Below are 21,818 nucleotides of genomic sequence, written 5' to 3'. Positions count from 1 at the left end.
AAAGTATTAGACTAAAATACGCTCACTCCTAGCCTTCTTAGGAAAACCAAATTTGTTATTTAATCCTTTCTCTGAGTTTAATAGATAATGATAAAATGTATCAAAATTCAAAATGACTAAATGAGTAGAAAAGGTAGGTAAATTCAAACTTATTAGTCATACATTCCGTTTACACGGTTAATAAAACAGTCAACAATAAGATAATCATCATGTTTAACTAAGTACTAAAAACAATTTTTTTTCTTTTTATTAAAACTGGTTAACTGGTTTTAAATACACCCTAAAAGACATATAATGATATTTCAAGTAACTATATATATGGTCGGTTTAGTTACTATAAATAAAATATTTCAAGTAAACATGATACAGTTATACAAAAGATTTACATTTAGCATACATAAGTTTAGAAAATACATTATAGTAACAATTAATACACACAAATATGTTGTATTTAAATAAGGAAAATATATATGAACCCATTCAAATGTTTAATATTTTTTTAGGTAACCTGTGGATAAAATGATCATGCAAGTATCTTTAATGTATTTTATTATACTGATCTCTTGATTAATAAATAAAGAAGAAAGTGTTAAAAAGAAAATAAAATTGAAGCTTAAAAAGGCTGGTATCACAAAAACCAACTGGATTTTATAACTTTTTTCATGAAAAAAGTCACTCTACAATCAACATAAAATGAAAAAAGTTACTTTAACCCGATTTTGCTTTATCAAACTTTATAAATTACTCTAAAATGAATTTATTTTTCCGTACGTTATTTCTCGAAAATGCATGTACTTGTAATTGTAAATATATTATTTTACAGTTATGATATGGCAACATTAAATTAGTCAAAATAAGATCATATAACTTTTTGTGAAAAAAAAGTTAAAAGTTCATCAAAATTTGACTACTTTATAAGATAACGATATGTTTTAAATACTTTTCAAAATAAGTGTATTCCGGAAAATGTTTGAACTTTAATGCTAGTAAAAATAACATGAGTGATTTTCGTTTTCTTTTACATGCATAGAACACTAATATACCAAAATTACTTTAAGACATTTGTCGTAAAAAAATAAATATATGTTAGTGTTATAAACCAGATATAATGAATTATAATTGTTTGGCAGTTTCTTATTTTTAGGGAACGACTACGAGTGGTTAGTATATGTGAAAAAATAAAGCATGAGAAATTGAGATGATTTAGACATGTGAAAATGAGATAGGTAACAACATCGATTAGATTAGTGTAAACCCTTGACGTAGAAGAAAGGAGGAGTAAAGGAAGACCCAAATTGACTTAGGAGGAACGGATTATGCAAGATTTGCTATAGAGTTACACCTCTATGAAAAAATTGTCCATGATAGGAGTTTATGGAGATGTAAGATTAATGTTAAGAACTTTTAGACAATGTCATTTTTGCATCTTAGCTTTAGCGTATTTACTTAGACTCTTCTACATATTAGGCAGATTTTTCTTGTGTTCTTTTGTTTGTATGTCTTCTGAATTCTATGATGTCATATATGCTTGTATATATGACTATGCCACTTTATCACTATATGTTTAGGTGGATTTTACTTGTGTTTGTTCTTTTGTTTGCATGTCTATTTGTATTCTATAATGTCATTTGTGTTTTTATGCTGCATGCTTTGGAGCCAGGGTCTATGAAACAGTCCCTCTATCACCATGGATAGAGGTAAAGTCTGTCTAAATCATAAACTCCACAGATCCTACCAATAGCTTTTGTTGTTTGTGAGATTTACTAAGTACGATTGTTGTTATACTAGATTTATCATCTTCATCAATAAGACTCTACAACATTCTCTCTATTTAATCTCATATTTAATACGTTATCAGCACGGGTTGTTCTATATACGTATCGCTCAAGGATCACCTTTTGTTCTTTAATTCGAGTAGTGAATATCGAACACTCTCTAGTGGTATTATTGTTGCTTTTACATTATAAAAGCTTAGGAATAATTTCCTCATTTGATATTTTTCTCCTTTAAAAATATCATGATATATACTTCAATCATAAATAAATGTATTAAATACAATTCAAGAATATTATTAATTTCTATGACTAAATGATAGATATTTTTTGATTTGAATAAATGAGTAATGAAAAGTACAAAGGGGACGGCATTGGTCGGCGACGACATATGGATCTGCACTATACGACAATCCAAAAAGTTGTACACTGTGTGTACGTCAATACCCACCATTCCAAAATGTCAATTGCTTTTTTATTATTATTCTTCAACTCCCCCATCAATTATTATCATGCTATTTTTATTTTTATTCTATCTTATTGTTAAATCAAACATCACGTCACTAAATGTTTTATTAAATTGTTCTTGTAGCCGTGTTTCCTTGATACACATAAAATTTCTACAACCACTACTTTGGTTAAGAGGTAACAGGATTGTTTCGTGGTAAGTTAAATCAGGTCAAGGCTTTAGTCCTTCAGTTTTATAAGGCCTTCATTTAAAATAGGGGTTATGTATTATGAGTTTTTGAAAATAGAGGTTTTTTAAAATTAGTAACTTATTAATTGGCCACAAGATATGGATAAATGTCTCATATCCATTATCAGTGCATATCATTTATATTCATACTTCGTATATACTCTATAGTGATAAATGCATAAAAACAATAAAAAAAAGGCCTCAAAGATTTAGTTAGTTTTAGGCCTCTGCATACGTTGAGCGGCCCTGAGTCGTAAAGGTGTATGTATTACAACCAAACAATTATGGATTTTAATTTCATTTGAGACATGAGGTAAAATAAATGAAAAAAAAAACTTTAGTTAAAAAAAACGTAAAATTTATTTAAAAAAATAAGACATAAAATTTCCAATTTAATGATTTATTTAAAGCATTCACAATATATTTCATTTTCATGTTAATGTTATTTCAAGTCCACCGCTAACAAGGTTAGTTATACTCTGTTAACTAAGGGATATTTATGTCATTTAAGTGTTATAATTTTTTATACCTCACTGAATGTTTATACTTTATACCTCTATCATATACACACGTCACACACACAAGCACCATCGACACCTACATCATATGACAAACATTGGTGAATTAGCACAAGTATAAACTTCACCTCATGCATCCACAAATAAATACAAATTACTCTCTTTTTTTCACCATATTTCAAACAACTTTTTTCGGAGTTAGATTCTTTACCAATTTAGCTCTCTCCCCATACGAAACCTAACCGCTAGAGCATCTCTAACCAAACACCACTGCCCTGAGCAACCTTATCATTATCCTCCAAAAACCTAACCATCATCGCCTCTTCCTCCTCATTAAACCCTAACCAAATTCCTAAATTCCCCACAAATATGAAACCATGAATGATATGACAGAAATGAAGGATTAATCTTGAATTAGTAATATAGTTAAGGGTTTTATTTGATATGTTTTAATTTAGGTATTTGAATTATAATAGGTTTAGGAAAGGTTTGCCTTGGATAGGAAGTTAGGTTTGTCTTGGATAAGAAGTTTAGTAGGTCTATAAATAAGGTCTAGATTATTAGTTGTTTTGGGTGAGAGTCAAGAGAAGTTGAGAGAGAGTTAAGAGAGAGTAAGGAGTCTCATCTCCATGTACGTTTGATAAGTTCGTGATGTTCGTTTGTTATGTTCGTTTGATATATGAAAAGAGTCGAGGGTTGTCACCCCAGTATCGCGTGTTTGTTTGGTTGATAAGTTTGTTTGATTTGATTGTTTGATCCGTCTGGGCCAACAAGAAATGCTAACAAAAAAGAAAAAGAAAAAGAAGAAAAACTTTCTGGACATAAGTGGCAAAAGTGACTAAACCACGTGGACGATTTGGTAACTTTGCTCTATATGAAGTTATAATAGTTTTATTTTTTATCAAGGGTAATTGTAGTACTTTTACGTTAACAGAAATAATTAACAAAATCTGTGAATCAGACTGAAACGGCACGAAAATAAAACCATCATGACGGAAATGCTAAAAAGAATTTTCTGGATGGATGTGGCAAAAGTGATTAAACCACATAAACGATTTTGATAGCTAAATCATTTTTTTTTTTTGTTACAATATTATGTAACTTTTAACTTACCCATTTTTAACTCCCGGTAATGTAAAAAATTGAATCTTGCCACTTGCATGTCAACTTAAACCCAATTCAAGTTACCATGTTTTACAATATTACCCGTTATATAATTTGAGTAAACCCAAATTTGGCTGTCACCTTTTAATAATATGAGTAAACTAAACCCAAATTTAGCCATTAGATCATGTAGGTTGACTCCAATTGACTAGATTAATAATTTAAAGCAACATGAATGAGTCCATGAACGAATTACATTTACTAAAATCAACATATTTGTTGACATGACCCCTTTACCAAACATAATCATATTTGATGACTACTAGTTTTTGGATATGCATTTTTGCCTTTATTATATTCAGTTGTAGCGTTTGTTAGAACAATAGTGGTATATAAAACAAAAACATGCATCATGACATGAAATAGGAGTGGGGTGGGTGGCTAAGGAATTCTTCGCTTTCAAAATTCAACTACGATTCTAACCACACCTGATTAGTAGTTGACGACTTGACAGCTTTCTTTAAAAATGATTTCATTTGGACTTTTACATAAAGCAGGTCGGACGAGTCAAACTCACATCTTGGTAAAAACTCAATCGCGTTGGACGACTCAATGTTATATATATTTTGGTAAAAACCGAATCCGGTCGAACAAAGGGTCATTTAAAGTTTAAACATTTTCATCATCTTTCGAGTCGTTCTATCAAAGTCTAACCAACTTATTTTGACCCTCACTGAAAACCACCATTTTCCACTCGTTATGAGTTGGCCACCGATTTTTTCACCTCCACACGTGAGCAAGAGAGATAAAACTCAAAGGTACATCAATAAACTAATGAAAAGTTCATATGAAGAAATGCATAAAAATTACAATCTACAATATACATACGAGTTGAAGCCGGTTATAAACCCCATTTGGTATCAACTCCCGCCCGCCAATAGTACGTTACGGTTACTTGGGCCATATTTGCACCTCAATATTATTCAGCCTGTCCAAACATATTGGTTTGTTTCATTAGTCAAAACTGTCTTAGCGAAAACAGGTACTGAGTTTTCTCTAATCTCAAAACAGGAAAAAGAAAAAACTGCTGAAACAGATATTCTGAACATAATAACATTGAAGTGTCTAACCTTGACATTGAAGAGAACACTGTTGTCAGAAACCTGTTGGCCAATAGCGACTTGAAGCCCTCTAACAATGCCAGAGGTCGGTGCCTTGATCACATGCTATTAATAACCATATATTAGTAACTAATTCAAAATGAACTATAAATGATTTGTGTGAGTATAATTTCGTACCTCCATTTTCATAGCTTCCATAACTAACAAAGGTTGACCTTCTTCAACTTTCGTTCCGTCTTTGACCAGAATCTTAACCACCAGACCAGACATCGGGGCGGCAACTGTCCCTGGAGGATGAGATGCAGATTCACGGGTTCGGTGATCATGCGTTTCAAGATTATCCAACAAATCAGGCCCGACTTTTTGCTTAAAGTGATGATGGTTTGAACCATGCCATATGTGAATGTGCTCAGTCCGATCCTACAAGTTTTAACAAGAAAGAGCGTCGGTTAGTTCTATAATCATCATTTACACAAATTATTTATAAAAAGATTCAAAATCTTTGGCGTACCGTTATATAACTGGCAAGATTCACATTTTTGCTTATACCATCAGCCTCAACTCTGAAATCATGGTCTCCCAGGTGTGTTACCGTGGCTTCCAGATGACTAGAGTTGTTTTCCCCTGTCTGCAAATAATAAGCATAAAGCAGAATATTGGACAAAGTTTATATCATAGTGATGACACACTAATTACTTGAACAAAATTAAAAATATTGGACAAAGTTTATATAATATAGTATATATTATGTAACTATACATGTGTATATTTATTATATAATACAAAAAGTATCATATAGAGGTGTACATGCCTGCATGGGCCGGTTTGGATTGGTTTTGGGCTCAAACCAAGCCAAAAACCAAAATTTGGGATTTTGAGTTTTTTAAAACTCAGTTTCGGTTTGGACCTGATATTTTTGTTAACTAATAAACAATCAAATGATTGTTATACATTTGGGCTAAAACATTTGGGTTACACTATTTTATTAAATTCTTATAAATTACTTAAATGTTAAAATTTAAATTAAAATCCGCATATTCGGATCGGTTTTTACAATTTGATAAACCGAAACCAACCAAAAGTTCGGATGTTACAAAAATATATAACGAAAGCGTCGGTTTTGTTTGCCTTCGATTATTTCGTTATAGTAATTTGGGAGGAATAATAGGCTCATTTGCGGTCGAACTCATTCGCAAATGAGCTACAATTTAAGCTCGAACTTGGGCTTGTTTAAGCCCGGCTCGTTTCAAGCTGTTAACGAGCCAAGCTCGAGTAATCCACAAACAGCCCGGCAGCTCGTTTAAACTCCCCACCCCATTTCACCACCTCCAACATAGATGAAAATAGGATACGATGTTAACTCAACTTATTAGCATTCTTATGATGTTTACCTTGACGAGGTAATTCCCGTTTGGCAGAAAATCAATGAAAAGAGTGAGGTGTTCTGAGGCATTATCACGGTACTCATTCTCCCAGTCTAGCTCTACTGAACGTGTAGCATAAAGATTGGGTCTAAATGGAGGATGTGTGTACCACACAGACAACCCACCTAAAGCACATTTATTAGTGATTAGTTAACATTTTTTTTGAACAATAAGCAATTTTAAATAGAAAAGGTCTTCAGGTGTACCAGGTGGGCTTTTCTTCAATAGTGAGCGCTCCTTTTCACATATACATGCAGCTACTAAGGCTGCACTGTGTTTAGCAGCATCATATGCTGCCTCTGCTGATGCAGAATCTTTTGGTTTCACAAATAAGTCGTCTTTAAATTGATCGATAAAATGGGTTTCAAGTTCACCATTTGCAAATGCCTTGTGGTTAGCTAGTTTGTACAGAAACTCAATATTTGTGGGCAAACCTGCGACCTGCCAAAAGTATGTACATGTGTAATTACAATACAATCAAGAATATGATTATGCAATCATATTAAATTAGTAGTATAATATTTTTACTACAGGTTATAAATTTAACTAAATTATGAAAATTCTGGAAATAATAGTGCAAAATGATAGTATTATCGAAGAATCAGTAATAAATTGTTTTTAAGTTAACCACGGTAAGATACTGGCAACAAATTATACCTGGAACTTGGATAAAGAATCCTTCAATTTAACTAATGCTGCAGCGCGATTCTCTCCCCAAACCACAAGCTTAGCAATCATAGGGTCGTAATGCATGCTTACAGCGTCCCCTTCTTCAACTCCGGTCTCAACTCGAACTGGCATCCATTATATCAAGTGGTTTAATAATTTCATTCTAGAAGTTTATTCGACATAAATGGAGTTAACTAAAAGCTTTTAGAAGTTTTATTGGACAAAACGAAAGTTAAGAATTCCATGTTGTTTAAAAAAGCCTACGAGCATGGATGTCTTGAGATAATCAAATTATAAACTACTATTTTAAAGGTGCAAAGAAATATCTGTTTCATCTTATCATATGTTCAGCAGAAAAGGATGTTTTAACTTAACGTCATAAACTAGATATTTCATTCCCTTATAATTATTAACTACATGTTGCAAAAAACATACTATTGATGATTTAAGCAGAAACATACCACTTGGCGAGGCTGAAATAGGATGGTAATATTGAAGAACTCCAGTTGCCGGCAGAAATCCTCTTGGCACATTTTCAGCATATATTCGGGCTTCAAAAGCATGACCTGCAAATTGCAATCAAACTAAGAATATATGTATATTGAACACATCAAACAAAGAATGTGGCAAAACAAACGCAGAATATTCAAAAGCCTTTTTATATAATTTCATGCATTATCATTCATATACAAATGGGATTGATTTGGATTATGTTTTATCGACATATCAAATGGGTTAAGCTAACTCTAGAAAAACAAGTCAAACAGCTTGAAAGTCATTTGAAATGTAGTCAATCTCATAAAACCTTCTGCATTGCTTTATACAAAAGGTATTATTGTAATAATATAGTTCTGTAATCATATTTAACAAATTAATATAGGAACAAAAATATATTTGAAGCGACAATTTACCCGATAAAGGAATCTGTGTTTGTTCAAGGGGAAGTGATTCTCCATTAGCAACACGAATTTGCCACTCTACAAGATCTTGACCAACAATCATCTCTGTCACAGGATGTTCGACCTGAGAAAAGAATGTAATAAAATTAGATTTAAATGCAACACAAATATCATATCCTTCACTAATCACTTGTTAGTTGTTAATTTAATGTGATGACACAAGCATGTACCTGAAGACGTGTGTTCATCTCCATAAAATAAAATTCCCCAGACAGAGTATCAACGATAAACTCAACTGTACCAGCATTGTGATAACCAACCGCCTATAATAATCACACACAAACTGTCATTTCAGTAAAAGCACAGAAAATATCTTACTATTCTACAAATATAACCAAGAGAACACACAAATTTAATTAGATACCCTATTAAATTATTAAACTTACTCCTTAGATACTTAAACGGATACAAATATTAAAGCTCTGCAGGGATCCTTACCTTGGCAGCAGATACAGCAGCTTGACCCAAACGTGTTCTGAAGTCGTTAACAATATCTGGCTGCAAAGCAGAGGTTTGTCACAATTCCAGAAGAATTACAGAAAGAAATAATAAGATTAAATATGTGTATGAATTACAGCTGGAGCTTCTTCAATTATCTTTTGGTGTCTTCTCTGCACACTGCAATCTCTCTCATACAAGTATACAATATTTCCCTGCTTGTCCCCGAATACCTATCATTATGAAGTTGAGAATGAAGATTAGATGGTTATTTGATTAGATATATATGACTACTTGTCATAATTTTTAAAGTAAAATCAGTTAAGTTGTAACTAAAAACAATAAATTTGAATATATTGTAACTAGAAGATTACTTGGACTTCTATATGCCTTGGTCTGGTTATATATTTCTCAAGCAAAATTGTGCTCACACCAAATGAAGCAGCAGCCTCTCGTTGGGCTCCTAAGAACGAGTCAACAAACTCTTTTGGACTTTCTACGATTCTCATACCCTGAAACTCACCAAACATTTACACCAAATTGACATAAATATATTATCTGATTCAAAATTAACTACTATTTTATGTTAAAAAAAAGTACCTTTCCTCCACCTCCATGGGTGGGCTTTATTAGAATAGGGTATCCGATCTTATCTGCTTCTGATTTCATGATATCAATATCTTGTTCATGACCATGATATCCAGGCACAAGTGGCACACCTGCTGCACCCATTATTCTCTTTGATGCACTGATGGTAACATAATAGCATCAAATGAGAAAATGCTGAATAGAAGAAATCATTCTAAGAAAACATTATGTAAAGAAAATGAAGCAATTGAAGACGTATAGGTATGTCAAAAGAATTATGCAAGAAGCTAAATATGTTTGTATTTCAGCTCAAAAACTGATTTCCTTCTTGATAATATTAATTTAATGTAATGATAGATATTACCACAAGTTAGTTAGAAAAATTGCTAAGGCTATTAAAAATACAGATACCAACATAAAGAGATTGAAAATCTCTTACTTCTCAGCCCGAATAACACTTTTCTATAAACTAAGAACACTAAGAAATCATTTATGAACTAGATTAATGCCATATTATAATTACATAAAAGAATTTACAGATATATGCAGTTATGCACCTTTTATCACCCATTTCACGAATTGCTGATGCAGGGGGTCCAACAAAAGTGAATCCTTCATTTTCACAAAGTTGAGCAAAGTCTGCATTTTCTGATAAGAAACCATATCCAGGATGTATAGCCTGTGATCAAAAAATAATATCCACTCATGAACCATTTTCTTGAATGCATAAAAACCAAAAAAATCAACAAGCTAACAAAACTTGAGATCAATTTATGATGAAACTGAACTGCAATATGAAACTAAAAGTGCAAAAATCATGCTCATAACGTATATACACCAAGTCTCCTTGTGTCAAAAGGGGTCAACACTCAACAGTAAGTAAAATACTTGAAACCATAGCTCAGCATTTGTTTTCACACAGATGCTAGTGTCATTTCCAATACCAATTTAGATGCAATTTAGGCAAACATCAACATAACATGAAATGTGAAAGTCCACACACAAAATTTAGTCAAAATCAGCCTCTATTATTCAATTCACACTCCAAGTGTTTAACAAGCAGTATGATCAGTATAACAAAACTAGTACTCAAAATTTAGACAAATGAAGCTGTATACGAACCGGACATCCAGTGAACGTCCGGCAAACCGTTCGGCAGGAAGTTTGTTTATGTGCGTCTGTTTAATAAACGCGCCAGACATGAACAAAAAAATTTGTTCGGTAAGCTCAACTAACGAAGACGAACACGAACAGGTCTCATCTGGTTTGGTTCGTTGCGTTTACAGCCCTTACACTACACTGATTATGAAACTGTACTGCAGCAAACTAAATCATCTCACTATTAACAATTATAACTGTTCCAATTTCTACTTAAATACTAAAAATGAATAGGTCTAACACTACAATTATCAAACAAAAGGCAAAAGTCAAACATAACAACAAGTCAAAGTCAACGAAGCCCTAAGTTGACCATACCTGAGCACCAGTACGAACAGCAGCTTCAATAATGTTACTAGCGTTGAGATAACTCGACCGAGCCGGTGGCGGACCGATCCGAACGGCCTCATCAGCTGACTTGACATGCAAACTGTGCCTATCGGCGTCACTGTAAACCGCAACCGTCTGTATACCTAACCTCTTGGCCGTTCGCATAATCCTACAGGCGATTTCGCCTCTGTTGGCAATCAGTAGCTTCTCGATCTTCCGATTGCTGCTGGATGAGGATCGGAATTGAGTGTAGGTGAACCGGTTGGTGGAGGTCCGGCGGAGTTTCCGGTAAATGAATGACGTCATTGACATGGTTGTACGGAATGAAGTGTGGCGGTAGTGTCGTCTGGGATTTGTAGTAACAAGAGACCATAACGCTCACGTGGCGATTCTATCAGTCCACGCCATTGATTACCATCATCTTGTCTTTTTATTTAAATTTAAATCATTATTTTCTTGATATATTTGCCACGTTAGATACATACATGATGATATATAGATTGGACTAACCCATTGACTACGGTTATAGATAAAAGGAAAATTTTTCATAACTTTTCCAATTATATTTCAAGATGAAACAAAATTCCTAAATTAGCCATATTATTTCGTCAGATCCAACCGAAACAATACATGATATGACGATATTTGTAGTCTATCACGACACGCCACGTTGCGTGATGTTAAGTCGGATCCAGGTGTTTTAAGGTTTTGGCCTACTGATTAGCCGGACGAACCGTCGAAGGAAAAGACAGTCGGATCTGACGGTTCAGTCCATGCTTCCGTCGGATCCGACTGTTTAATTTGTTCGATGAAACCCTAGATTTTTTAATTCGGGGGGTTTTGATTTTGAGTTCTAAAGTGAAATTAAACACTATGGTTGTGTTCTTCTCAGAAAACTAGGCGATTTGCACTATTGATTTGCTTGAATTTGTGAAGAAATAAGAAAGATGGAGATGAAAGTTGGTTATGGAGGTTTCTGGTTTGAGAGGAAGAAATAAAAATTCAGTCGGTACCGACGGGATTTTAAGAAACTCGTACGGATCCATTAAAACGTTGACACATTGCGCGATTTTAAAGGTTCAAAAATTCAGTCAGATTCAACATTATATTTTGGCTAGTTTGGGTATTTTGCTTGGTCTTTAGCTATTTGTGGAAAACCATGGTAAAAAATGGCTATTTTGAAAATTTTCCCTAGATAAAACTATAAAACCATAAAAGTGTTTGTTCGAATCCCGAGTTTATTCAGGTTTTTGTCTCACCGTACGTTTCGTTAGAGATTTATGCTTATATAGCGGTAAAACGGCTGTCAAGTGGCAGCCGACGGTATGGTTTTCAGGGTACGTCCAAGCCAAACTCTGAAACCATCGTGTGCACAATTAAAACAACATGGTCTAGCCAGAAATAAACAACTGGGGTCCCCAATTTAAGTAGTGCAATGTAGCAAAAAAAACACAAGGAAAGTCACCGTTCTTAGTAAAGTAAAGTGTGTGTTCAAGAAAACTATATAATTATTCGCATGGTTCTACTAGATAGTACTCTGTATTTGACATATTGACATTAGCTGATAGATAAATAAAATTAAGTTGGTTAAACAAAATAAAAAAAGAAGTATAATATAATTAAGTTGATCGAAGAAACAAAAGGTTAAATCGGTTGATTCAAGGTAAAGATAAATAAAGAAAAGATAAGTAAAATGTGTTGGTTAACATAATAAAACATGAAAGTATAACACTTGACAAGAGTATAAAAAACACATCATTTTTAAAGTCACGGATTTCTCACATTTTTCTTTATTCCTAAAGTAATTCTCGTCTTTTCACCCGTTGTCTATATCTCATTTATAGAAAGAACATCCCCTGCTTTGATCTTTAATTGTAAATGATCATGAGGAGAGTATGAGTGACAGACAGTTAATCAAAAGATCAGTAGCAAATTTCATTTTAGTCATTATAAGACCAAGATGTTGAAGAATTCCCCTATCAAGGAAAATAATCAAGACATCCTAAACCTTTAATTTGAAAAGTATGATGTAAAAAGTTCTTAAGAGCAATAGTATCTATATGTTCTTTAACAAAATGGTGTGGGCGCCACAAGTGCATGAATGAATGAATTAACGAAGAAAGTTCTTTAACGAGTTCAAAGAAGTATTTCATAAACAATAATAGGACGAACATATTCACCATTAACAAATATCAATTTGTTATTGGTTGAACGAGTGATACTGATCGCTCGCTTCCAAGTGTCAAATCCAGTTTCTTCAAATGATTTTGAAACCAATGCCATACAAGGATGACCAAATGGATGCAAATACATAGGGTTGGATGAATCATTCACCATTGATGTGTTAATTGAACCAAAATTAAATCAGGCATGATTGAGAATAAACAATGATGAAATTGAGATCGAAATGGAACCGAATACATAAATAAAAGCGGAAACAACGATTAGAGGAACAAAGTTCGCTCTGAGACCATGTAATTTAGTAAAAGCTTGAATGATTTCATTAATTGATCAAATGAATATAAGCCCCGATGTGTAAGACCAAACTAACTAACTTAAGTTGAACTAATTATCAACAAACTAACTTATAAAAACATTAAGGGTAAAATGGTAAAAAAAAAAGTATTTGACTTTATAACAATCACTGCATGACCTAATAAATGTTTTTCCCCGATGACTCAATATGTTATAATTGAATTTAACAACTTAATTTTAACTAACACGGGTGAAAAAACATGTCAACAAACATAATAAATTTAAACAACAAATTCAAGCAACACAAAACTTATTCAACTTTCGGACCAAAATGTTAACCATTTACAATGTCTAGATATTAAAAGTTTAAAGTTACAATAAGTTAGTGTACACCAAAACACTAAAAAACATCAATATCTAATATGTAGCAACATGGGTGTTTGATGCGAAAAAGTCTATTTTAACAAAAAACAAAAATCAAAATTAGACATATTCTCAATTTTGACTCAACTTATGAGTTTGAATATTCAATATTAAACCAAGCTGTGAGATATCATTTTCCCGATTCTAAACCAGTTATGCCCTCATTGTACATTTTTGGTCTTCATGATTCCTCATTTAACTCTTTTTTTCCCCTGTTGTTCCTTCATAATTCCTTCCGATGCAAAGTAAAATAGTGGACTACAGGTAAAATAAAAACACACATCATGTAATTTTGCATAACTTCCATGAGTGTAATGGACTTACTAAAATATATGTTAATATTAGCAAGCCCAACATCCTTTAGGCTATGCGTAGTGGAGGGGCTACAAATTGGGGCGTTTTGCGCCGTGTGGCGCCCAGTCAGCAAGGGGTGAGAATTTGTTTTTGGGGTGTAATGGTGTAGGGGCTACAATAGTTATATAATAATATATATATATGTGTGTGTGTGTGTATGTATATATATAACACACATTAGAATATAATAATAATAAAAAAGAAAGGAAGCAGGCGATAAACTGTTGTCGCCCCGCCCCTTATCGCCCCTCTTCTCGCCCAGGGGGGCGGTGTTGTCACCCAATATCGCCCCTTTTTGTTGCCCACTACGTATGGCCTTATTAACTCTTATCTAGACATTAGTGTGACTTCCCAGTACCTATTGTAAGGCCCCGTTGCCGGTAGCCCTACTTTCGTGTTGGATTTACTCATAAACGCAGTTCTAAATATCAGAGTTAATTAAAACATTCGCAGAATATAAAAGCTTTCATAAAAAAATTTCATAACAAAACACATTTTGTCTTAAAACGTCATCTTGTCTTTCAAAATAAACAAAACATTAAACTTAAACGTCTTGAGTCTTCTGATGCCAGCCTCTTATTCAGTGTCACGTGTCTCCTCAAGCGAGCTGCCTCATCCTACTCACCTGCGTGCATACTAAAAGTCAGCCACGCTGAGTGAGTTCTAGTTAATCATACATTATACAATACACATAAACTTATATTCTTTCAATCATACTTTCATACTTTCTTTTGTACTAACTTGCTTTCATATCTTATGTTATAAAGAACATTACGCCCTACATTCCTCGAGTATTATTAGGGCTCGATACCTGTAACACCCCGACCAAAGGCGGATTATACATCGGGGCGCCACATATTGTTTCATTACTCGTGACACTATTGGGTGTCAATATTTAATAAATATATTCATTCACGCACGCGCAACGTAAACACAAGATAACATAAATCAATATATTATAAGACAAAATATTCGAACAATAATAACTTGTCTTGATACATTTTAATATAGGTCCAAAAGTAAAAACGTCCTACGTGTCCACAAGCTCCAAATGTAGCTACAGCAAACCTGAACATGTGTTAAAATAAAACGTCAAACACTTGCGTGTTGGTGAGAAATCAAGTTTAATACAATACATAGATAACGATAAATCTGCGCGCAACACGTGTATGTCTGGTGTTTAACAAGGGTGTAATCAGATTGTGATCAAGCCTAAATAGATCATAGTTCATAGTTCAATCCGTGCTCCCAAATGAGCACAAAAACAAGAAAACATCTGTGCAAGTGTAAACAAAGAAAACCGTAAACGATAGGTCTCCCGTGTTCATCCAATGGATCCATGAAAACTTCGGAATAGGCCGAACAAAGCGGTTAATGATACACACATACAAATAAACAGCCAAGTAAACGTCCTCAACACATGGGATACTGCGCGACTAAAGTTCATAAACAAATTTAAGACTCTAAGTTTGTATGAACACATGAACATCCCAAAACATTAAAAATAAAAAGGGATTAGGTACGAGATTACTCACTTGATAAACGGTGCGGTGAAAGATAAAGCAAGAACCAACTTTAAACAAGCACAAGTTAACCTATGAATAAGATTATTGTTTTAATGATTTGATTTAAGTCTTGATTATAAGTTAGCATAATTAATAAGTAAATTATTATATATAATATATATATTACCGGAAAAGCAGGGCAGAACAGGATAGAAGACGAAGGCAAAGAGAGAGGAGACGGCAGAGGAAGAACAACGGCAAGGAGCAAAGGAAGAGAGAACAGGAGAGTTTAAGTGCTTTGTGTGTGTAGTGTTAAGAAAATAGCATTATTATTTATAGGGAAACCCTAGGGAACACAATCCCTAGAAAAGGGGAAAATATCTCAAAAAGTAAAAGATTCCAAAAGCAAAAGATATCAAAAGATATGGCAGCTGCAGGGGGCAAAGGAAAAGCTGACAGGTAACAGAAAACAGGCATGGGAGGGTCAGATAAAGGTACTGGTCAAGCATGGAAAAGCAGATCTCAAAAGATAATGTCAGTCACTTTTTCTGCCAACCAATGGGGTTGGTGCGCATGCTGCGCCGAAAGTAACTTTTCAGACATAAGATAGGTCAGGTCAACAGCACAGAAGATAAGACATCACAAAAGTAAACGGCTGGATTAAACAGAAGAAAAAACTCAAAAGGGTTTAGCGCGAGAAGGCTCGAGCGCACGCGCGAGGGCGAAGACTGACAGAGAACAGTCCACAGCGCGCCGCGGGAAGAACTAAAATCCTTAGCGCGTCGCGGGAAGAATTACCATTCTTAGCGCGCTGCGAGAAGAACTACAATTCTTAGCGCGCCGCGGGAAGAACTACCGTTCTTAGCGCGCTGCGAGAACTACAATTCTTAGCGCGTCGCGGGAAGAACTACCATTCTTAGCGCGCTGCGAGAAGAACTACAATTCTTAACGCGTCGCGGGAAGAACTACCGTTCTTAGCTCGCTGCGAGAAGAACTACAATTCTTAGCGCGCTGCGAGAACAGTTCGCCTCGCGTATCGCAAGAACAACTGGTCTTCACGCAGGCTTCCTTGTAAGGAGTCTGGCGCGTGGAGCTGCGCAGACAACCTTAGGCGGGAAGAAAAATATATTATTATTATTAAAAGTAAAGTATAAGTATAAATAAATATTAAATCATAAAAGAAAGAGATCGGATCGGAGAAACGGGTACCTGGGTCGGGTCGGATCGGGGCAGATGTCACAGTCTCCCCTACTTTAAGAAATTTCGTCCCGAAATTTATCTCGAAGTAGGCTGCGCAGAGAACAGGTGCGGGTACTTGATCTTCATTTGATCTTCCATTTCCCATGTAAACTCGGCTCCGCGCTTGGACTCCCAGCGAACTTTCACGATAGGGATGCGACTGCGCTTGGTTTGCTTAACCTCGCGATCCATAATCTCAACAGGCTACTCAACGAAATGCATAGATTCATCAACTTGAACTTCATCAAGTGGAATGTGAAGGTTCTCGTCAGCTAAACACTTCTTGAGATTGGATACATGGAACGTTGGATGCACATTGCTGAGCGCGGGCGGCAGGTCAAGTCTGTAGGCAACTTTTCCCACACGCGCGAGAATCTTAAATGGTCCAACATATCGAGGAGCAAGCTTACCTTTCTTCCCAAAGCGGACAACACCTTTCCAAGGCGACACTTTGAGGAGAACAAGATCACCAACTTGAAATTCGAGAGGCTTTCGCCTACGATCTGCGTAACTCTTCTGTCGGCTTCTGGCAGTCAGCAGATGATCACGGATCTTGGCGATTTTATCGGTTGTCTCTTGAACAAGTTCGGGTCCTGTGATTTGAGCTTCACCCACTTCGCTCCAACAAATCGGGGAGCGGCACTTACGACCGTAAAGTGCTTCAAATGGGGTCATACCAATACTGGAATGATAGCTGTTATTGTAAGAGAACTCGATCAAAGGCAGGTGCGAATCCCAATTACCTCCAAAATCAAGAACACAAGATCGGAGCATATCCTCAAGAGTTTGAATAGTTCGCTCAGACTGTCCGTCAGTCTGAGGATGATATGCCGTACTCATGTCCAAGCGAGTTCCTAGCGCAGATTGGAGAGATTTCCAAAAGCGAGATATAAAACGGCCATCGCGATCGGATATGATGCTCAAAGGAGTACCATGGCGGCAGACAATTTCCTTGACATAAAGCTGCGCGAGTTGCTCAACACGGTAGTTTTCCCGAATGGGCAGAAAGTGAGCAGACTTAGTCAAACGATCCACTATTACCCAAATGCTATCATGTTTGCTTGCTGTCAAAGGTAACTTGGTAATAAAGTCCATCGCTATACCTTCCCATTTCCACGTAGGAATTTCTGGTTGTTCGAGCAAACCAGATGGGCGTTGATGTTCAGCTTTTACCTTAGAACAAGTCAGGCATTTAGCTACGAACACAGCAATATCCTTTTTCATACCGGGCCACCAATAAGTAATGCGCAAATCCTTGTACATCTTATCAGCGCCGGGATGAATAGAATACCGAGATTTATGCGCCTCACTCAGGATGTCAGCGCGAAGATTCTCATCAAAGGGAATCCATATGCGATTGAGATAGCAGAGAATTCCACTCAGATTAGGGACAAAGTGCGCTTCCGCGCCACACGCTAACTCGGCGCGAAGGTTACCATTACTGATGGATGCGCGCTGCGCGTCGCGAATGCGTGATTCAAGATTGCTCTGAATCGGCGCAAAGTGAAGCTGCGCGCGCGGCAAGATACAGTTAAGCTGGCTGGGTTTACGGCTGAGCGCATCAGCTACCACATTAGCCTTACCAGGATGATACCGGATCTCACAATCGTAATCGCTGATGAGTTCGTTCCATCGGCGTTGTCTCATGTTGAGTTCCTTTTGATCAAAGATATGCTGAAGGCTTTTATGGTCAGTGTAGAGGATACACTTAGTACCATAAAGGTAGTGTCTCCAGATCTTCAAGGCAAATACAACTGCGCCTAGTTCGAGGTCGTGAGTTGTATAATTCTTTTCATGAACCTTGAGTTGCCTTGATGCGTAAGCGATAACCTTGCCTCGTTGCATAAGAACACAACCGAGACCTTGGTTGGATGCATCGCAATACACGACAAAATCATCATTACCCTTAGGTAGCGCAAGAACAGGAGCTTCACACAACAAACGCTTGAGCGTCAGAAAGGCTTCTTCTTGCTTCGAGCCCCAAATATACGGTTTACCTTTGTGCGTTAGAGCTGTTAAAGGCAATGCGATCTTTGAGAAGTTCGAAATAAACCGCCGGTAGTAACCAGCTAAGCCCAAAAAGGAACGGATTTCGGTAGGAGTGGATGGCGTAATCCAGTTCTTGATTGCTTCAATCTTGGATGGGTCGACATGAATACCCATCTTGTTTACAACATGACCAAGAAACTGTACTTCATCAGACCAGGATTCACACTTGGAGAGCTTGGCAAAGAGCTGCTCGGCTCTAAGCTTTTGCAATACCAACCGAAGATGTTGCTCATGCTCGGCCTTGGTCTTAGAATACACCAGAACATCATCGATAAACACAATCACGAATTTATCCAAGAAAGGCCTACACACCCGATTCATTAGATCCATGAAAACGGCGGGTGCGTTGGTTAAACCGAAGGACATGACCAAGAATTCAAAGTGGCCATAACGAGTTCGAAAAGCAGTCTTCGGAACATCCTCATCGCGGATGCGCAACTGGTGATAGCCAGAGCGGAGATCAATCATGGAGAAACAAGAGGCACCTTGGAGTTGATCAAAGAGGTCGTCAATACGCGGTAAGGGATACCGGTTCTTAATGGTGAGTTTGTTCAACTCGCGGTAATCAATACACAGCTAAACGAACCATCTTTCTTTTTAACGAACAACACCGGAGCACCCCAGGGCGAAGAGCTAGGGCGAATGAATCCTTTAGCAGTCAACTCTTGAAGTTGGCTTGCCAATTCTTGCATCTCAGCGGGCGCAAGACGGTAAGGAGATTTAGCTACGGGAGAAGCACCAGGGACAAGATCAATACGAAACTCGACTTCACGAGCGGGAGGGATACCAGGAAGATCATCAGGAAAAACTTCAGGGAAGTCACGCACAACAGGGATATCGCAAAGCTTCTTCTTTCCTTCATCGGGTTTAACCACATGGGCTAAAAATGCAATACACTTCTTCCGCATGAGTCTTCGGGCTTCGGCGCAAGACATAAGCTTAAGACCACTGGAGGGTTTCTCGCCATAGATGTGAAGATCACCGTTTTCTCGAGGAATGCAAATCAACTTCTTGGCGCAAATAACTTCGGCGCGATTATTCGAGAGCCAGTCCATACCAATGATAACATCGAAACTTCCAAGAGGCATGGGGATGAGGTCGATTAGAAAATCGTTTTCGTTAAGGTTAAGCGTGCAATTTTTAATCACTGAGTTAATTAAAACAGTTTCGCCATTAGCCAATTCAACTGAAAAATTCTCTTTTAAATCGTTGCGCGGTCGCGCAAACTTCTGCTCAAACGCGCGAGAAATAAAACTTCGATCGGCGCCAGTATCAAAAAGTACAGAAGCATAAAATCCGTTAAGCAAAAATGTACTATTAACTACGTCATTATTTGCTTGCGCTTGGTGCGCGGTTATGTTAAAAGCTCGTCCGCGTGTCACTTGGTTCGAAATCTGGTTCACCGGATTCGCTTGCGTAATCTGAACTTATAGCCTCGGGCATGCGTTCCGGAAATGACTGGGATCACCGCAGTTGAAGCACGATCTGGGTCGTGGGTTTTGGTAGGTTGGTTGTGGGTTCTGCGGGTAGACTGGTGGTGTTGGCGCAATTGGATTGGCGGGAAGGACTCTACAGTTTTCTGCAAGGTGACCAGCGCGGCCACATCGGTTACAAAGTCGACATGGGACTTGAGGTGGGTGGTGGAGTCTACAGGTTGGGCAAAAGGGGTGGTTTCATGTGTAGAGTTTCTTAGTTGGTGGGGCAGGGAGTGCGGGATTGGTTAAGGCATAGTTGTGGACAATAGGGGAAGTTGGGTAGGCTGACAGTGGGTTAGGAGCGTGTACTGGAGGTTGGTAGGTGGGTTGCTGGACAATGGGCGGGCTGGTAAGCGCATAGGCTTTGCGCCTGCGCTTGAGGTTTTTACGGTTTGAGGGTTCTGGTTTGGTTTCTGTTGGTTCAGGGGCAGTCTTGGTGGGTTTGGTCTTCTCAGCTCCTCGCAGGAACAGGGTTCCTGCTCTGACATGGTTGTCGCTGAGCACAGCGGCCAACTCAATGGCGTCAGAGAGGGTTGCTGGGTTTCTGGCCCATACAGAATCTTGAATTTCCATGGGGAGACCCCCAAGGAATTTCTCTATGGCTCGGCGGGAAGGGGTAACAAGGTGAGGGACAAGCAGGCTTAGTTCATGGAAGCGCGTCGCGTACTCGCGCGCTTCACCGCTGTACTGCTTCAAGTTCCAAAATTCTTCCTCCAGGCACTTAACTTCGTTGGGAGGGCAGAATTCTCGCGTCAGAATTCCCTTGAATTCCTCCCATGTCATGCTAGAAGCAGCTTCTGCGCCACGCGCATGAGCTACTCCATTCCACCATGTAAGCGCTCTAGATTCCAGGACACTGGAAGCATATAGGGTTCGTCTGTCTGAGGGGCATTGGGTGTGGAGGAAAGTGTTTTCTATTTTCTCAAGCCACTAGAGCATCACGGTGGCTCCTTCAAGGCCTGTGAACTTTGGAGGGTTACCTGCGTTAAAGGACTTAATGTTGTAACCGGAGGTATTGTTTTGGCTTAAAGCTTGGGCTATTGCGGCGGCCATTTCCTGGGAACGTTGCTGTCTACGCCTGCGCGAGGCTTCTCTTCTCTGAAATCGGCGAGATAGCGGAGGCATTCTATAAAAGTTTTAGTTTTTAGTTAATATCTTAGCGCAAAGTTTAATCTTATAAAGCTTGGTTTCGCGGGGTTAGATACCATCAACAGTTAAAATAAAACATGAATTTGAATGCAAACTTATTACAGATAACAAATTCGAATCGAGAATCGACAATTCATGTATCACCATGACTTTCCGAATTCTCAATTTAAAATGACTAGTAAACGAGTATTGGAGATTGACGATTCATGTATCACCATGACTTTTCAATCCTCAATATAAAATATACAAGAAAATGAGTATTGGAGGTTGACAATTCATGTATCACCATGACTTTTCAAGTCTCCAACCTCAGAACATAATCGTAAATGGAATTTGAAAATCAACTATTCATGTATCACCATGACTTTTCG

At 37.1% G+C, this 21,818-nt stretch overlaps 2 protein-coding genes across 2 annotated transcripts in view; both read right to left on the bottom strand.

The window, feature by feature from the left end:
* Nucleotides 1–3,993, bottom strand: part of LOC143636254 (non-specific lipid transfer protein GPI-anchored 15-like) — a 113,287-nt gene extending 109,294 nt beyond the window's left edge. The window contains exon 1 of the mRNA XM_077103901.1: nt 3,973–3,993. The gene's annotated coding sequence lies outside the window, so the exon portion shown is untranslated. The remainder of the gene's footprint in view (nt 1–3,972) is intronic.
* Nucleotides 3,994–4,947: 954 nt separating this feature from the next.
* LOC143636252 (methylcrotonoyl-CoA carboxylase subunit alpha, mitochondrial-like) lies at nt 4,948–11,103 on the bottom strand. Its single transcript, XM_077103900.1, has 16 exons — nt 10,767–11,103; nt 9,848–9,969; nt 9,303–9,450; nt 9,077–9,214; nt 8,840–8,935; nt 8,703–8,762; nt 8,435–8,527; nt 8,217–8,328; nt 7,767–7,871; nt 7,294–7,430; nt 6,843–7,077; nt 6,604–6,761; nt 5,724–5,840; nt 5,390–5,632; nt 5,222–5,317; nt 4,948–5,079 (listed from the first exon to the last, which is right to left on the bottom strand). Exons 1-16 carry the CDS (start codon nt 11,088–11,090, stop codon nt 5,071–5,073), a joined length of 2,193 nt encoding a protein of 730 aa, XP_076960015.1. The 5' UTR covers nt 11,091–11,103; the 3' UTR covers nt 4,948–5,070.
* Between the last annotated feature and the right edge of the window lie 10,715 nt (nt 11,104–21,818).

This window comes from Bidens hawaiensis, unplaced genomic scaffold (assembly GCF_021521415.1).
Source record: "Bidens hawaiensis isolate Kalapana, Puna unplaced genomic scaffold, B.hawaiensis_p1.1 tig00007840_1, whole genome shotgun sequence".
NCBI lineage: Eukaryota > Viridiplantae > Streptophyta > Magnoliopsida > Asterales > Asteraceae > Bidens > Bidens hawaiensis.
This window is presented reverse-complemented; position numbering and strand designations above follow the sequence as displayed.

What these genes read in the sequence shown, in the direction of transcription:
- LOC143636252 (XM_077103900.1), bottom strand. Translation starts at nt 11,090, where the DNA reads ATGTCAATGACGTCATTCATTTACCGGAAACTCCGCCGGACCTCCACC. An exon ending in AGATGAACACACGTCTTCAG is followed by an intron (nt 8,329 to 8,434) that starts GTACATGCTTGT and finishes TTCTTTTCTCAG; the next exon opens with GTCGAACATCCTGTGACAGA. An exon ending in ACGGGAATTACCTCGTCAAG is followed by an intron (nt 5,841 to 6,603) that starts GTAAACATCATA and finishes TATTATTTGCAG; the next exon opens with ACAGGGGAAAACAACTCTAG.